The 15,841-nt window shown below is 41.7% G+C and overlaps 1 protein-coding gene across 9 annotated transcripts in view; it reads left to right on the top strand.

Annotated features, from left to right (window-relative positions):
- Sv2b (synaptic vesicle glycoprotein 2B) overlaps positions 1-13,968 on the top strand; it is a 249,654-nt gene extending 235,686 nt beyond the window's left edge. For all 9 annotated transcript variants that reach the window (XM_048790306.1, XM_048790305.1, XM_015493104.2 and 6 more), the window contains 4 exons: positions 2,848-2,981; positions 4,727-4,927; positions 8,654-8,813; positions 11,226-13,968. In XM_048790306.1, coding sequence (XP_048646263.1) covers positions 2,848-2,981; positions 4,727-4,927; positions 8,654-8,813; positions 11,226-11,409 — 679 coding nt within the window. In that variant the 3' untranslated portion in view covers positions 11,410-13,968. The remainder of the gene's footprint in view (positions 1-2,847; positions 2,982-4,726; positions 4,928-8,653; positions 8,814-11,225) is intronic.
- The last annotated feature ends 1,873 nt before the right edge of the window (positions 13,969-15,841 follow it).

A 15,841-nucleotide genomic window follows, 5' to 3' on the forward strand; every position in this document is an offset into this window, starting at 1 on the left:
ATTTTTTAGGCTCATGGTTTCAGAGGTCTCAGTCCATGGTCGGATGCGTTCATTTGTCTGGGGCTGAGGTGAGGCAGAACGTCATGGAGGAAGGGTGTGGTGGAGGAAAGCTATCAGCTCAGAGCAGCTGGGAAACAGAAAGAGTGAGAGAGAGAGCAAGAAGCCAGGGACAGATATAGTCCAAGATCATGCCGCTAGTGACCTGCTTTCTGTAGCCATGTGCCATCTGGCCATGGTTAACACCCAGTAGCTCATTCAAATTATTACAACGTCAAATGGATTAATTCACTGATGAGGTTCCAACTCTCATAATCCAGAACATTGTCTAACACAGGAACTTTTGAACTTTTGGGGAGAGGATATTAGTTTCTGGAGAGTAACTTCATCAAACCTGAAATATAGTGACTAGATAATTGGGACTTTGGCCAAATTCGGATCCTTTGTTGGACTAAGCATTGGATCTCCAATGCGGGTAACTGAATTAAGTTCTTGTAATCCTAATTCTGTTGTAGGCCCTGGACCCTCAAGGACTCTGAGTCCTTAAAAGAAAAGTTCCACAGGATACTTATCCTTTGGGTAACTTTTCCTTCAGCTTCTGAACTTTCCTGAATTAAGCATCTTGGGCCAGTTCACTATGTAAGATATCAGGAGAGATGATTCATATAAAGACTCATAAAGCATGTGCTGGCCCTTTCTCCGTTCATCTCTTTCATCCTTTCAGCTTTTAATAACCCACTTGGAGATACATTTTAAGATCTGCCTGCGTCAGACTCATTTATGATTTATGGCTCTGCTTTCTCACCCACCCTTGGAAGACTATTAAATTATCACCGAAGGCCACATCGCCAGCCTACTATTATATTAAAGATTCGGATATATTAAGAAAGGCAAAGGCCAGAGACAGTCTCCAGGAATAGCTGTCCTGAGTAAATACATATGCCATGCAAATTTGAAGTCACAGGCATCTTCCTGAAATAAAAGGCTTACCAATTGGTTTTTCTTATGGAAATTGAAGAGTACATGACAATGTTTGGAAGCCCCTGTTTTTCAAACCCTGTAGCAAATTTGGCCTAAAGGAAAAAAAAATATTCAAAATAATTTGGTTTTCTAGACCAATGATTTTCAAATCTTTGTGTAAGTACTATAATGGTCTGTTGCCTCTGATGATCATTATCATTTATAAGGTCAGGTTGGAACCTAGGAAGCCATGTCTTTAACAATGACCTCCTTCTTTATTCTGATGTGAGGGTCTGGGCATCTCCCTTTGACAAGTACTTACTCTTCTTATTGGGTGGGAGACCATTTTGCAGAAGCTAATTTTAGGTGGCAGGTTAGACCTCTGAGTAGAACACTATGTGGCAAGATAGACACTGGCCTTCATATGTGTTTGGGAGTGAATTATCTTGGAGCCTGAAGAACAGTGACCCCTCAGGTCTCTCTGCCCACTCTGTCCCTGTGATTCACACTGTATCCTTGTTGTCTGATGCCTGTTCTTTTCACCAATTAGACTAAAGGGCACGGATGGTGGCTTCCACTCTATATTAAAAGCTCCCAGTCCCATGCTCAGCAATTTTTTGCTGAAGATGGGAAATATAAACGAGTGACTAGACAATGAATGAATGAATAGGTTGTGATCACTCACAAATGGAGATATAGCTAAAAGCAAGGCTGCAGCCTACAAAATTTGACCAAGCAACAGAAGGTGTCAATGAATGTGAGGTAGATTCTTAAATGTGATATTGTTCTTTGTAAGATGATGCAGAAATTGGAATAATGCAAGTGGATCCCAAAGGTGGCTGGACCTCATGATCATCTTTGTGACTTACCCCCTGATTAGCTGAGTTTTTTAAAGTGAGAAAGTAATATGATATAAAGTAAAAGTGAAGTTTATCTCGTTTCTATCCCCTTTTGCATCTCCTCAGATCCCAGCGCTTGTTTCCTGTGTAACTCCCTACATATATTTGGAGAGTATATATTGGAATCACACAGACCATCTTTTTTCTTACATGAATGGTCACCTTCTGTGAACTTTATATTGCATCTTGATGTTTTTCACTTAGCAATGTATCTTTAAGATTATTCTGTATTAACACATGTAGATCAGCCTCATTGGCTATATCATACATGGTATTCCATTATATGGTGTCTGTCTATCCTCTATCTAGTATGTATGTTTGTTTGTATGTGTGCGATAATCCATTACGAATATTACCAATGTCACAATGAAGACCAGTGAATGTGTCTCTTCAATTGTATGAATAAATATATGTAAGACAAATTCCTAGAGATGGTATTCCTAGGTGAAAGGAAATGTGAATTTTAAATTTTGCAAAATTGCTTCCCAAAGCGGCTGCCTTGATTAGATTCTACCACCAGGGTAAATGAAAATGCCTATTTCCTTACATCTTTGTTGGGGCAATTTTAAAAATAAAGATTATCAGGCCTTCACCATTATATTACTTCCAGACCTTATAGGACCAGCCAAGGTATCTGCATGTTTTTAAAGCCTTGGAGAAAGTGAACTGTTACCCATATTTTCATTGACACTGTTTCACACTTCTGTGATTCTGATGGGGGAAGGTCCATGGACTCCCTTTTGGGAATACCTGATTTGTGTACAGTACCCCATACAGACCTGGACTGGACTCTGACTTCTGTAGTTCTGAAGGCCTTCCTCACTAATTAACTAAACAGCTAAGAAATGCAGAAACAATCTGGGTTGAAAGTAGTGTTCCAGCACCTTTTGTCATGCAGTTCTTATTTTGTCTTTCTGTGTTTTCCATTTTGGTCTCAAGTCTCTTTTCTTTTCCTGGATGAATCACTCAGAGGCTAACATCTCTCCCACAGGTTCACAAAGATGTACTTTAAACACGTACTCTTCGAGGACACATTCTTTGATGAATGTTATTTTGAAGATGTTACATCTACTGACACCTATTTCAAAAACTGCACCATTGAATCAACCGTCTTTTATAACACAGGTAAGAAGGTGGGTGGAGTGAGAGGAAGGCAGCAGGGGTGGATCAGTGTAGGCTAAGAACCAGCACGCTCAGTTGTAAGCTTCAGGAGGAGGGAAGTGTTTGTAGATACTAGTGCCAAGTCTTAGGGAGGAGAGATGGGCTCTAGCCCCAGGAATGGCACAAATTAGGTACACAGCCTTCACCAAACATTTAGTTTATCTGTGTCTGTTTTTATCACACAAAAAATTAGAAACCAAAGTTCTGGCCAAGTGTTCACATCTTCATGAGGCTGATGGTACACGCTAAGGCCCTTTGGTAGGAACAAAGTGTGATACCACTAAAAACCAGCATTCCAGGGCACTGCATTTTATGCACAGAATACATTCTTAAAGACTTTGCGTAATATGAATCTTCCACAATTCAAAACTTATGCTTTCATGATTACAAAATGAAAAGGGAAAATTGCCTTTGTTCAAATTTTGTGCGTAAAACAAATGCTAATATTGTTTTAGGAGCATACCATTTTAAGTTTCCGTGATTTAAAAAAAATCACGAAATTCTGCTCATCCACTGTTCCTCATTGTTCTTGTTATAGATTAATAAAATATCCAATAGAGTTGGAACATAAGGAAACTAACTGTGTGTTACCAGGGGCCTTACTTACCTTATCGCAGAAATATACTATTGTTATCCCCACTTTATAGTTAGGGTATCTCAGACTTTAGCAACTTGCTCAAAGCCACAGTTATTCAGATGGGGGATTTTGGATCCATTCTTCAATTATTTGTCTCTAAAGTCTGTAATCTTTCCACCAAACTACTTGCATCTTGTCCAGATGGATGCCTTCTCCCCAGCACCAGCATCAAAGTATAGTTTATGTAAGAACATCTTTCCCCTCCATGATACCAGTCTCAAACCATTCAATATCTGGTCTCCCAATATCCCTCAGTTTCTTAATATTCTTATGAGACTTACTTTCTGAATTTCCTGTTAGACTGAACTTAAAACAATGAGTTCCAGAAATTTACTATTTATCATTGAACTGTGCATGTCCTTTTATTCTTTCATGTTTTAATAATGCTTCTTCATTCGAATACTCTTAACACAGGGGTTTTTGCAAACACTTATAGTCAGAAAATGTCAGAGCTGGGAGAAGCACTGGAAATAATCCAATTTTATAGGTACAGGTTCAGGGAGGTTCCAGGGGTTAGGGGCAAGGCTGGCTCCTTAAATCCAGGTGTCCAGGGAGCTATCTAACCCTCTTTCTGTTAGGACAGCTTGTCTTTGAAGGTGTCAGAAGATATGTGAATTGTTTCCAAAGGAAATGGTTTTTATTTGGAAGAACATGAAGTCTCTGCACAGACTACAGCAGAAGCTCTGGAGTGGATGATTCAATATGGACCCAACTCTCTTGTGTTCTGCTTGTCTAAGTCGGGTAGCCTCAGAGGAATGGGCCAGCCTCTGTGACCCTCAGAGTCACCCAGGGTATAAACTGGACTGTTATCCAGCTGGGGAGATGATGCATTTTAAAATGTTCCTCCCATTTACGTTGGTTTTATTTCTCCTCGTGGTGATTAGAACAGGTCATTGAATTTCTGAAAGTCAATTCAATGTAAAGCCTCTCTTCATCACACCTGGCTACACATCACCTTGACTCTGAGGTCACAGCCTGCTCACGGAAGGGGCATAGCTTCATCTCTGCCTCTCTTCCCCTCTCTCCAGCTCCTCTACACTCTCAAGAGCCAAAGGTTTCTTTCTCTTTCCAGACCTCTACAAGCACAAGTTCATCAACTGTCGGTTTATCAACTCCACCTTCCTGGAGCAGAAGGAGGGCTGCCACATGGACTTCGAAGAAGACAACGACTTCCTGATTTACCTCGTCAGCTTCCTTGGCAGCCTCTCTGTCTTGCCTGGGAACATCATTTCTGCCCTGCTCATGGATAGAATCGGAAGGCTCAAGATGATCGGTGAGTTGTTAGGGTGTCCCATCTGGACTCCCCTGGGCTGGGCCAGTCAGTGGCTTTCAAGCACCCTAGGGCCATGGGGTATTTCTTTAAATTAAAGAAAGCTTGCACAGGAAACCAAGCAGGTAAGATTGAATCTGGTGCAGTTGAACCGAGGAGGTGCATCTGCAGAAGCCCAGGGCCCTGGGGAAGGAGTCTGAGAGCTCTAGCACAGGGGAAGGACTCCCTTTCATTTCCAGGCTGAAAGTTTCTGTGGCCCTCACTCATTCTATTAGCACTTCAATATGAATATGAAATATATCTGCCCTTCCTGTGTCATAAGGGGATTTTAAACAAACATGCAAAATGCTCTTAAATGATAGCTTGATGATTTAACATAAATCAGATTATTTTTGTTGTTTAACTATAATGACGGGGCTTTGGAGTTAGACAGATTCATGTTGAAATCTGAGCACCCTGTGACTGTTAGATGAGAACAGTCTTTTACTTCTCTGGGTTTCAGTTTCTTATTTATAAGATGAGGTACCTGTTGGGATGATGAGGATTGAACATAACGTACCCCAAGCATGTGCTACGTTTGGCACATGGGAGGCTCTCACAAATGGTAGCTATACACACACACACACACCTCAGTTCCACCAGGATTTGCAGCTGTGTGTTACAGCAATATAATGGCATGCATGGTGAGCAAGAAACAAAAGGTACACATCGAGGACCGCGGAAAATGTACATTAGAATACATCTTACATCCCAAGGCTGGGGAGACAGGAGACCCATTAATAAAAATGCCATTAAGGATCTGCCCTCAGGATATAGTTGGTCAGGAAAATTAATACCTAGATTCCTAGTACCAAAACTCAAAGGGAAACAAAATAAATCACCTAGTCATTATATCGGAGAAAATTGGTCAGGTGTTCATGAGAAGAAAATCTTTTCCTGGCGTTCGACTCATGTGGAATATTATTATGATAAATAGCAGCATGAATATTCCGAATGGTGAGCATAAGAAGTGCCTGTGACTTCAAGCTTTTAGTCTTACGGGCAGGCTGGAGAGTTGTCTCACAGATGTGGGACCCTAAGCTGTCCCTGCTACAGGCTGTGCCCTGGTCAGTTCTGACACCCCTGAGGGAAGGGATGGGGACTTACTCATTTCTGAAACCCCCATGCCTGGCAAGCACCTGCCGTGTGTTGACACTTAGTCATGTGTCAATGAGGGAGGCCCCTTTCCTGCATTCTCCAGAGGCACCTTGCTCTCAGCAGAAGGTACCACGGGGTGGCTTCGTGTCAGCGCCAGGTGGCTATCTCTTTCAAAATTAGCTTTATGAGTCCGTAGACATTCTTTTACGATCCCGAGCTTCATTTTCATAATTGCTAAAATCATCTCTCTATTTGCTCCAATGAGATAATGAGAGCAGGCGTGTGACACTTCTGCCACTTGATGGCTGGACTTGAGTCCAGAGTCTGACCCTGTTGGCCAGGTCTTGAAGTAGCTGGGAAAAGTCTGGGGAAGGCAGGGACTGCAGGGACTGCAGGATGGGGTGGGTCCTGCTCTCCATGGATGCAGGAGGAAGGCTGGGCTCAGGGGACAGGCTGGGCAGCAGGACAGCCGATACCTTCTCCATGCCATCGAAGCCCCTTCTTATCATTCCAGGTCACAGTTGGGCTCCCAGTTAGAGATCTAGAACTGCCATTTAGAATTTCTCCATATTCTATTCCTATTAGAATTCTGTTTCTGAGCTAGATTGCAAGCTCATTTGGAGCTTGGGCAGTGCCTCCTCTAGAGGTCTCTGTACCCTGAGTCTTTAGGAAGAAGCCTGACTCCCAGTGGGTCAGTGCACAGTGAATTCTGGGTACTCAGTAAATATCCATTCCACAGTGTCATGATGGGACATGGTGAACTGCTTTGAAATAGCATTTCCCATGCCCCTCAGACCAAGGCCCCCATAGAATCTGCAGAGCAGCTCTGTCCTGCTCACTCTCCGGGGCTCTTGGCAGGGTGGAAGTTGCTTCTTGTAAAGAGCAGAGGAGAAGTTTTCCTAATGAGGCTGTTACCCACTCATTCATTCAATAAACATTTATTTATGCAGTACTTATTCTCTGCCAGGCTGTGTGGGAAGCAATGAGACTGGAATGGTAATTGAGATAGTCAATATCTCCGTGCTTAAAGAGCAAATGATAGATTGGGAGAGACAGACATAAGCTAGAAATTTCATTTAACTAACACTATGAAATGCTTGTTATAGGTCAGGCTGTGTTCCAAGTATTTTATCATTATTAACACATCAAGCCCTTGTCATAACCCTTGGAGGCAGGCACTACTTTAATATACATTTTACAGATGGGGAAATGAGACAGCATAGAGAGGTTAAGTGACTCATTCAGGGTCACACAGGTTTCGAAGTGGTGAAGCTAGAATTGGATCTCAAACTTCTTAATTACAGGGGAATAAATTAGAGAGTGGGAGGACCGTGGGCTATAGGAACCTACAGCAGGAACAATTAACATGGTTTCTTTGAGGGCTGCTGTGTGTAGAGGGCACTGTTCTCATGGCACTTGTGGTCCCTGGGTGCCCGTCTCCTCCCCTTCTAGTTCCCTCCTAGCAATTGGGAAAGAGACCACGGACACCTACTTCCCAGTGTCTGCAGCATCCAGGCAGACAGTTAGCATTTCCAAGCTCATCAGCAAGCCGTGGTACTAGCCTTGCAGCCCTGGGTCTGAGGCCAGGCCTCTGGGTTCTTGGCAGCCAAAGCCTGTCTTTCTCTTCAGCCCGATGGCTGCTGGGAAAAGATGCCTGCTTTCCCACTGGCTGTTTGGGATCTGCTTTCCTGCCTCCTCTCCAGCTCTACTCCTGGGCTGCAACCTGTCCTGCCTCGCCCTGCCCCCACCTTGGGCTTCCCGAGCTCCCAGGGTGGACCCACCGAATTTGGCCCCTTCTTATTTTGAGGAGATCTCTCATCATTAGCTTGATCAGCTCGAGTCCTGGCTGAAGAGATTCATCCCCACTGGTTTCAAGGAAGAGACTGTATTGATGGGTGGCTTTAGAAATGTTGTCGGGGTTTTCAGAACAAATGGGGCAGGTAGGCAACCCTGTGGCAGCAGGGGCAAGGGGAGAAATCACCCTTGTCTGGCCTCCAGTTCCATCTGTATTGCTGTAAATGATAGGGTTTTCCTCACCTTTAAAGGGCTGAATGATACTCCATGATGCATATGCATTATGTATATGTATTATCCACTCATCTGTTGATGGGTATTTAGATGGATTCTGTATCTTTTCTATTGTGAGAATGTGGGCAGGTGTCTCTTTGACATATTGATTGCAAATTCAGAGTGGAGCTTCTTTTTTTTTTTTTCCTTTTTTAAAACTGATCTTTATGTCTCTCAAGCACCTTGAACAGTGTCTGGCACTTAGTACATTCTCAACAAATACCTCCATCTCCACCACCCCCAGGTCTTTTGGACTGAACAGTACCATAGAGTGGCAATTTCAAAATCTTTCCTGGAGGTAAACTCTGGTGACCCATGCAGAAGCCTCTGATCCCATAGCTGGGGTACCATGGAGGGGGATTCAGGCTATATTCTCTCCATGTGGAGGATGAACCTAATATTTCAGGTAACCTGTCCCATTAGGTGTGCCTGTGATGATGGGAGACAGGACAGAACCTGTGGGTGACAGTCTTGTTTAAGCCATGGGGTTTCATGTTTCTTTCTGCTCTTGACCTCTCTCCTCAGGTGGCTCCATGCTAATCTCAGCAGTCTGCTGCTTCTTCCTGTTTTTTGGCAATAGTGAGTCTGCAATGATTGGCTGGCAATGCCTGTTCTGCGGGACCAGCATTGCGGCCTGGAATGCTCTGGATGTGATTACAGTGGAGCTGTATCCCACCAACCAGAGGTCAGTCGTTCCTGGGATTTCCTTTGGACTTGTTGGACTTCTTTAGCTAGAAGTTCACGTGCCCACTAAATCTTGCAAAGTGCCTGGCCATCTTGGTCTTTCTCGTGCTCCATGCACCAAATATATTCTAAGTTATTGAGTTTCTCTGCATAAGGGTTGACAAGGCCCAGAAGTGGGCAATCTGTGGCTCAATAGGATGGGGTGGGTGGTCAAAAGGTACAAGACAAGATCTAGCTACATCTAGGAGAGAGGATTAATATTGAACAATTAGCAAAACCTGTGTCATGCAATCCTCAAGGGAGTTGAGAACAAGCCTGCCCACGGGAGATAAAGGGAAAAGGTGAACTAGAAAACCAAGGGTGGGGGTGGGGCTGGGGAGTGAAATAAAGGTAGGGATGAAAGATGAAGTTCCAGGGCATTTGCGGAGAATATGTCAGAGAAGCCCAGGGTTTACTTTTATTTTGTACAAGCCACATGGGAAAAGGCCTAGTTTAAAGGCACAGGGTCAAGGCCATTACTTGGTAGCTGTTTCTCCACGTGGAGGGGGAATTGTGAATTTTAAGGTGAAGATAAGTGGCCCTGTGGCCAAAAAAGAATGTGAAGGAGTGTGGAAGGTAGGTAAATGGATTTCTAAAAACAAAACAAAACAAAAAATCTTAATAACATCCCCCAAATTAGTGACAGAGAAGATGGGATTTGTGTAGCTACACTAAGTCCCCCCTGGTCCAAAAGAAAAGAAGAAGAAAAAAATTGATCGTTATTTGAATGGGATATAATTTTACCTCTAGGAGACTGAAGAGAAACAACTAGAAACAAGAAAGTAATACTGGTCAGGTGGTCAGCAATAAAACTTTTAATGGCTTACAGGTTTTAAAATGTATCAAAACAAGTTAAAAATGTAACTGAAGCTGAGTGTGGTGGCTTACACCTGTAATCTCAGCAAGTTGGGAGACTGAGGCAGGAGGATGGCAAGTTCAAGGCCAGCCTGGACAACTAAGTAAGAACCTCAGCAACTTAGTGAGACCATCTCAATAAATAAATAAATAAAAAGGGCTGGGGATATAACTCAGTGGTTGAAGTACTAGGGTTTGTAATCCCCAGTACCAAAATAAATAAATAAATAAAATAAAATAAATAAATTAAAAAGGAATTAAAGTCCATTTGTAATAAAATACCTAGAAATCAATTTGAAACACTCATAGGAATAAAACTATAATAACCGTAAAACTTACAAAGAGGTAAAAGGAGACTTAAATAAATGTCAAGATGTAACTCATTATGTATAAGATGATTTAATCTCATGAAAATGTCAAATTTTATTTAGTTTTTCTCTAACTTATGAGAGTATTTCAGAATTCAATGAGATTTACTTCTCTGGGATCTTGAAAAAAATATTCTGAATTTTATTTAGAAAAGCACATGTGAAAATAAATATACAGGAAAATGCTGAAAACAAAAATACTGGGATTGGGTGCTAGTGATTATAAAGGTAAAGAGTTGTTCAATTATAGACAAATATAAAAAGGAATTGTGAGTACAAAAATATAACCACATTCTTAAATTCTGGTATAAAAATATTTTACTTCAGTTGGGGAGCAATGGTGTTGGGAATATTATGTCTGTGTATAGATGAGGTCGTGGCAGGAAAAATGGTGAATAATAGTTATCATTTGGAAGTGTGATTGAGAGACAGTAACTAGGATTAGGTGATAAACCCCAAAACTTCATGGCCTTCTGAGGTAGGCATTTCATTTTTTTCTTTTGTAGAAATCTATAGCAGGCAGTTTAGGCTCTTTCTACGTTGTTCTTCCTTGTCTAGACTTAATCGTGGTCTATGATGAGACCATCTATGCTTTAGGAAGTAGGATAGAAGGAAACAGACAAAGAAGAAAGCAGAAATCCTGATCACGAGTTTTCTTAAGGAAGTTTCTTAGTAGGTGCCATTTGTATTTACAACCCATTGGCTAGAACTAAGTCACATGACTACAGTCAGCACCAAGGGATTCTGGGAAATGTAGTCTTACATTTGAAGAAATTATATGGAGGGACAACTAGCAGTCTGCCACAAGGAGGTGTTACTGAGGGGGAACCGTTACACTTTCTGTTTTGCATATGTCTTTATTATTTTTGCAACAAGCAAGTACTAACTGTAAGTATTTTAAGAACAGATATATTTGAAAAGAGAAGGAAAAAAACTTGAAGGCAATAATTCAAAACATTAATCATTGTGATTGCCTTAAATATCCTCGTATCTTTATATTCTGTATTTCTAAATTTGATTAAATGAGAATGTGCTAATTTTATATTTAGGAAAAAACTGCCCCCGCTTCCCCCCCAAGAAAAAGAACCCTGTCTCATTTATCTAAAAAGGTCCAGAATTTCAGAATTCTTTCCTTTCCTTTTCTTTTGCAGGGCAACAGCCTTTGGCATCCTCAATGGATTATGCAGATTTGGCGCCATCCTGGGAAACACCATCTTTGCTTCTTTTGTTGGGATAACCAAAGTGGTCCCCATCCTTCTGGCTGCTGCTTCTCTGGTTGGGGGTGGCCTGATTGCCCTTCGACTGCCAGAGACTCGAGAACAGGTCCTGATGTGAACAACCTATGGGGAAAGGAAAGATCAAAAAAATCTTGTCCAGGACACTAAAATGCAGCCACATCTCCTACCTGTCATTGTCCACAGGACACCTTGGATAGCGCAGGAGAAGTTGATTTTGAGATCCCTAGTTTAGGACCCACTTCAGTTGTCAATATGTTTGTTACTCAGGTGACTGATTTGGGGTGCCCTGAGCCACTCTTAGGATCCCAGAGCTGTGTACTTGGCCTTAGGTTTCCCCAGCCCAAGGTAGAGGGAGGACCCTTCAGTGAGTATATACCTAATGAATTAACTTGCCAAGAAGTTAGGGAGATCACATATTTTTACATTCAAAGGTATCACCGAACATATTTTCCATTTGAAAATTGGCACAATAGCATTGAAGATACTCTGATATACAAAACCAAATATTTAAGCACTAACTATAGAGATCGACTTTGCTAAGTGTCCTCAGCTTTCCATGATGACTAGGTGATACATTTAAGAATGACATTTATTGCTGTTTTGCTATTTGAAGAAACTTAATAGGATGAGTATTCTGTAAACTAAGTTTGTATATAACTGTCTTTGGGTTTATTTGCAAATATTGCCAGCATTTTAGCCATATTTTGGGAGAACTTGGTGTTTGAGGTCCCAGGAAATTGGGTGCAATCAAATAAAATGCAAGCACAATTTCTTATAGCCATTTAACCTGCTGTTCAGAGGATGCACTTAGCAAATCAAGTGCGGTTTCATTTAGTCCAGGCACTTTTCTTCCTGTGGGTAGAGAGGTTACATTTCTCTTCTACACAGATGACCTGTGAAGCTGAAGCTTACCATCTTCAGTACCGGTCTTTGACTTGGCTTTTCAACCAGAAACAACAAAGATGCTTTCCTTGGCCTCTGGCACTTCCTTTATAGGCAAGAATCAAATAACATGGGGAGTTCAGGGATAAGGAAACATAGCCACAGTTCTCCCAAGTGTGAATTCTTTCTGTTTGCTTAGCAGTAAAACAGGATCCATATTTGTTACAGTGATCAGGTCCCATGAGACATACTACATGTTCTGGTTTGAGGCTTTTGAAACACAGGCCACTAGCCTGGGAGTCAGGGAATATAGTGGAGTCCAATGTATTTTCCTTCAGTGCTCTAAGAAGAAATTCCAGTTTGGGACATAAGAAGAGAGTGGGTGAGGTGAGGAACCCAGGACAAACCCCTCTGGCAAAGGTCAGCAATAGACTGAAGACTTGCCTCCAAGAAAAAGGATTAATTTTTTTTTTTTTAATAGTCAGAACTGCCTAGCAGCAAAAGCGGCAGTGAGCCCCATAGGGAGTTTCTACCACTGAAGGTGAATGTGCCCAGGCTGGGTGAGTGGCGATCTGCAAGAACTAGTTCTCTGATTTGCTACAAAGGGCTTCACTTTGCCTATCAGAAAGCTCCAAAAATTAATACAGAATGATAATGGTGTTGAATGTTTCTTCCAAAAATGCTTACATCCTGCCCTAGCTTCAGGTTATCTTTCTGAAATTCTCTCCATTGAAAGGTCAACAGGGGGAAGGAATAAATTTTATGACGCCTTTCCACCTTCAATTTGAGATCAGTTTTAATGGTTAAAATGTTTACTCTGCTTCTCTTATCCCCACCTCTTTATTTACTCCACCTTTGTGTGTGTGTCGGGGTAAGGAATACCAAGTCTGATTTGACATCCCAAAGCCCCCAACTGTACGTATATATATGTAAATATACCATCATGTATTAACATTTCTCTCAGTGTTTTATAGGAGTTAACTAACGTAATGCTAAGTCAATAATGACAGACTCTATGTAATATAGCTGTAATATACTTTCCATATTCTTGTGATATGAAATACAGTGGCTAGGATCATAAAAGAGAATTGCATAGATCCAGGATTACCACATCCCTTGTAACATTGTTCTTCAATGGGTAGTACAATTCAATGAGCAGCAACCACTTAAGAAATGTACAAGACAGAGCTTGCTTTTCTAGTTAAGAGGGCTCTTGTAAATTTAAATTATGATTACCTTTTGAGTGCAGGGTGGCTGCAATAATTCATGGGTTAACTCCAGTTGGTTTCCTGGACTCAACTTCAGAATCATCTTTATGGCTCCTTAAACCAACTACCTAACCAACCAAGGGCGACTCCCATTCCATCCATCATGTGGGCATTGGTGAAGGGTATAGACACGGTGGGCAGCTTTCCCCGTGGAGAGTTTGCCTGGCACTGGGACCTGGCCACTTCTCACAAGCTGTCAGTACTGCTGAGATTAATGTGTCTTTAAAAATAGTCTCCGTGGCAGGACTTTGGGGGATAATGCACAGCTTTCCTGGCCATCCATTTCTTTTTCATTTTGTGTTTTACCCTGAGAAACTCCTGACGGCATCCATGGAGGGGCAAGAGGGACGATGTGTTCTTTCATTGAGCAAATCCCTTCATGGTTCGTGATGCATTTAATGATGCCCAGTTTGGGAGTAGTTTCTTTTAACAGTCTCAACTGTATTGTGACATCTCCTGATGTTGATTTTTGATCTTTTGTTTTATTAAAAATAATTAGTGAAAGAGGTGTGCCTATATGTGAAGTTTGTAGCGTCTTTACCTTGAGGTCATGTAATAAATAACTCCATTCCCGAGTTCCCTGGTATATGTTACTTCATGAAAAAAAATAATAAAAATAACTAATAAAATCTTTAAGAACTGGGGTTAGAGATTGTTTCCAGGCACTAAGGTCTTTTCTGTACTCCTAAATTAGCTGAATCATTTTCTTCAATTTTCTTATTTGTGCATAGGGAACTTGAGAGGTGAAATGGAGACACTGTGGCCACATGTGATGTGAGCTAGTAGTGGGCTACAAGGTCCTATGCTACTGCTTGCTTAGTTTCTGAACTAATCCCCCAGTCACCAATGTCTCACTATAGAGCCTCCCGCAGTGTTTTGATAGTGAGACAATGTGACCAACACTTACCCTCCACTCCTGAGACCATTGTTGACTATCCACTGGACTGTTTAAAATAGAAGATATGAAGGATCAGTATAAACATGAAAAGGTTAGTATTTATCCATCTTCTTAGCCATTCCTTCCTTCCTTCACTCCCTCATTCACTCTCTCCGCAAATACTCCTGTGCCCATCTCTGTGCTAAGGCCTGAGGTTAGGGTAAAAACGCTGGTCACAATTCCTACCCTCTGATTTATTCTACTTACAGTGAGCAGGCACGATGGGTATTAAATATGTCTTAACACAAAGTGCAGGGATCGTATAGCTGGCAGGATGCACCTCTTGGTTGTAAGGGGATTCCTGCTGCCCTGCCAGACAGCTGTGGGCTTCTGAATGTGGTTCCTCTCCAGGCACTTTTCCCTGAAGGAATGTGCCAGTTTCTTATATTGATAAGGGAAGGTAAGGGAAATAGTGCATTTGTTCATTCCCTATTGATTTAATCGGTTTTTATGGAATGGATTTTGCAGAAAATTTGTCAGGGAAGAAAGAAGAGAGGCCAGGAATGCATGCAGGACATTGGTTTTTCTAGAAAGAATTTGTACTGAGATAAGATTGATGTAATAGTTGGGATTTGTAAGAATTAACTCAAAATTAGTTAATTAACTGAAAACCCAAATAAGCTAATTTATAGTAAGTTTATAATAAGTTAGTTTGTTTCTCTCATATAAAGGGAACTTGGAAAAAAGACAGCCATGGCTGTTATGGTTGCGCTGTGAGCTTATCATTGGGAATATACTCATTTTACCTTCAGACTTTTTGATCTTTCATTGAGGCTGCCTCATGGGCTGGGATGGCTATTGAAGTGACAATCTTCACACCCACAATGCAAGCAGGAAGCAGAAGGCAGGGCAAGGAACAAAGGGGCGACACCTCTCAGCTGAGCCAGTCTCTAAGAAAACTGCTCTCCACAAGCATGTCCTTGACCTCCCTTTGTTGAAGAGAAGGCAAGGGAATGTGGTACTTACTGGGAACATGGCCAACACATCTCCGAATTGAGGATCTTGGTACTAAAAGAGAAAGGATGGATGAACAAATGCTGAAATATTGCATACATCAGAATCACCTGGCAGGGTTTCAAACCAGAGACTCTGATTCAGTAAATCTGGGGTGGGGTCTGAGAATTTGAATTTTTAACAATCTCCCAGGTGGCATGGACCAGTTCAGCCAACATCCACATTATTGAGTAGCACTGACAACCTGCCAAGAGGTGATACTGATTTGTTGGGTAAGTTTCATTGTCTTGATAACTTAATGTCAGCCCAACCAGAAACTCACAAAAACTAGCAGCCTGTGAAAAACGATAACCATCTTATTAGAGTTTGAAGACTATCAGCTAGTGGCAGTACATCAGCACATACACTGGAAGTGTCAGGGACAATATTTCCTTCCCTAGAGACTACTTGGTTTCTCTCAGGCCTTGTCCTTATGGGCCCATGTCTGC

The sequence above is a fragment of the Marmota marmota genome, unplaced genomic scaffold, assembly GCF_001458135.2.
Source record: "Marmota marmota marmota unplaced genomic scaffold, marMar, whole genome shotgun sequence".
Taxonomy (NCBI): Eukaryota; Metazoa; Chordata; class Mammalia; order Rodentia; family Sciuridae; genus Marmota; species Marmota marmota.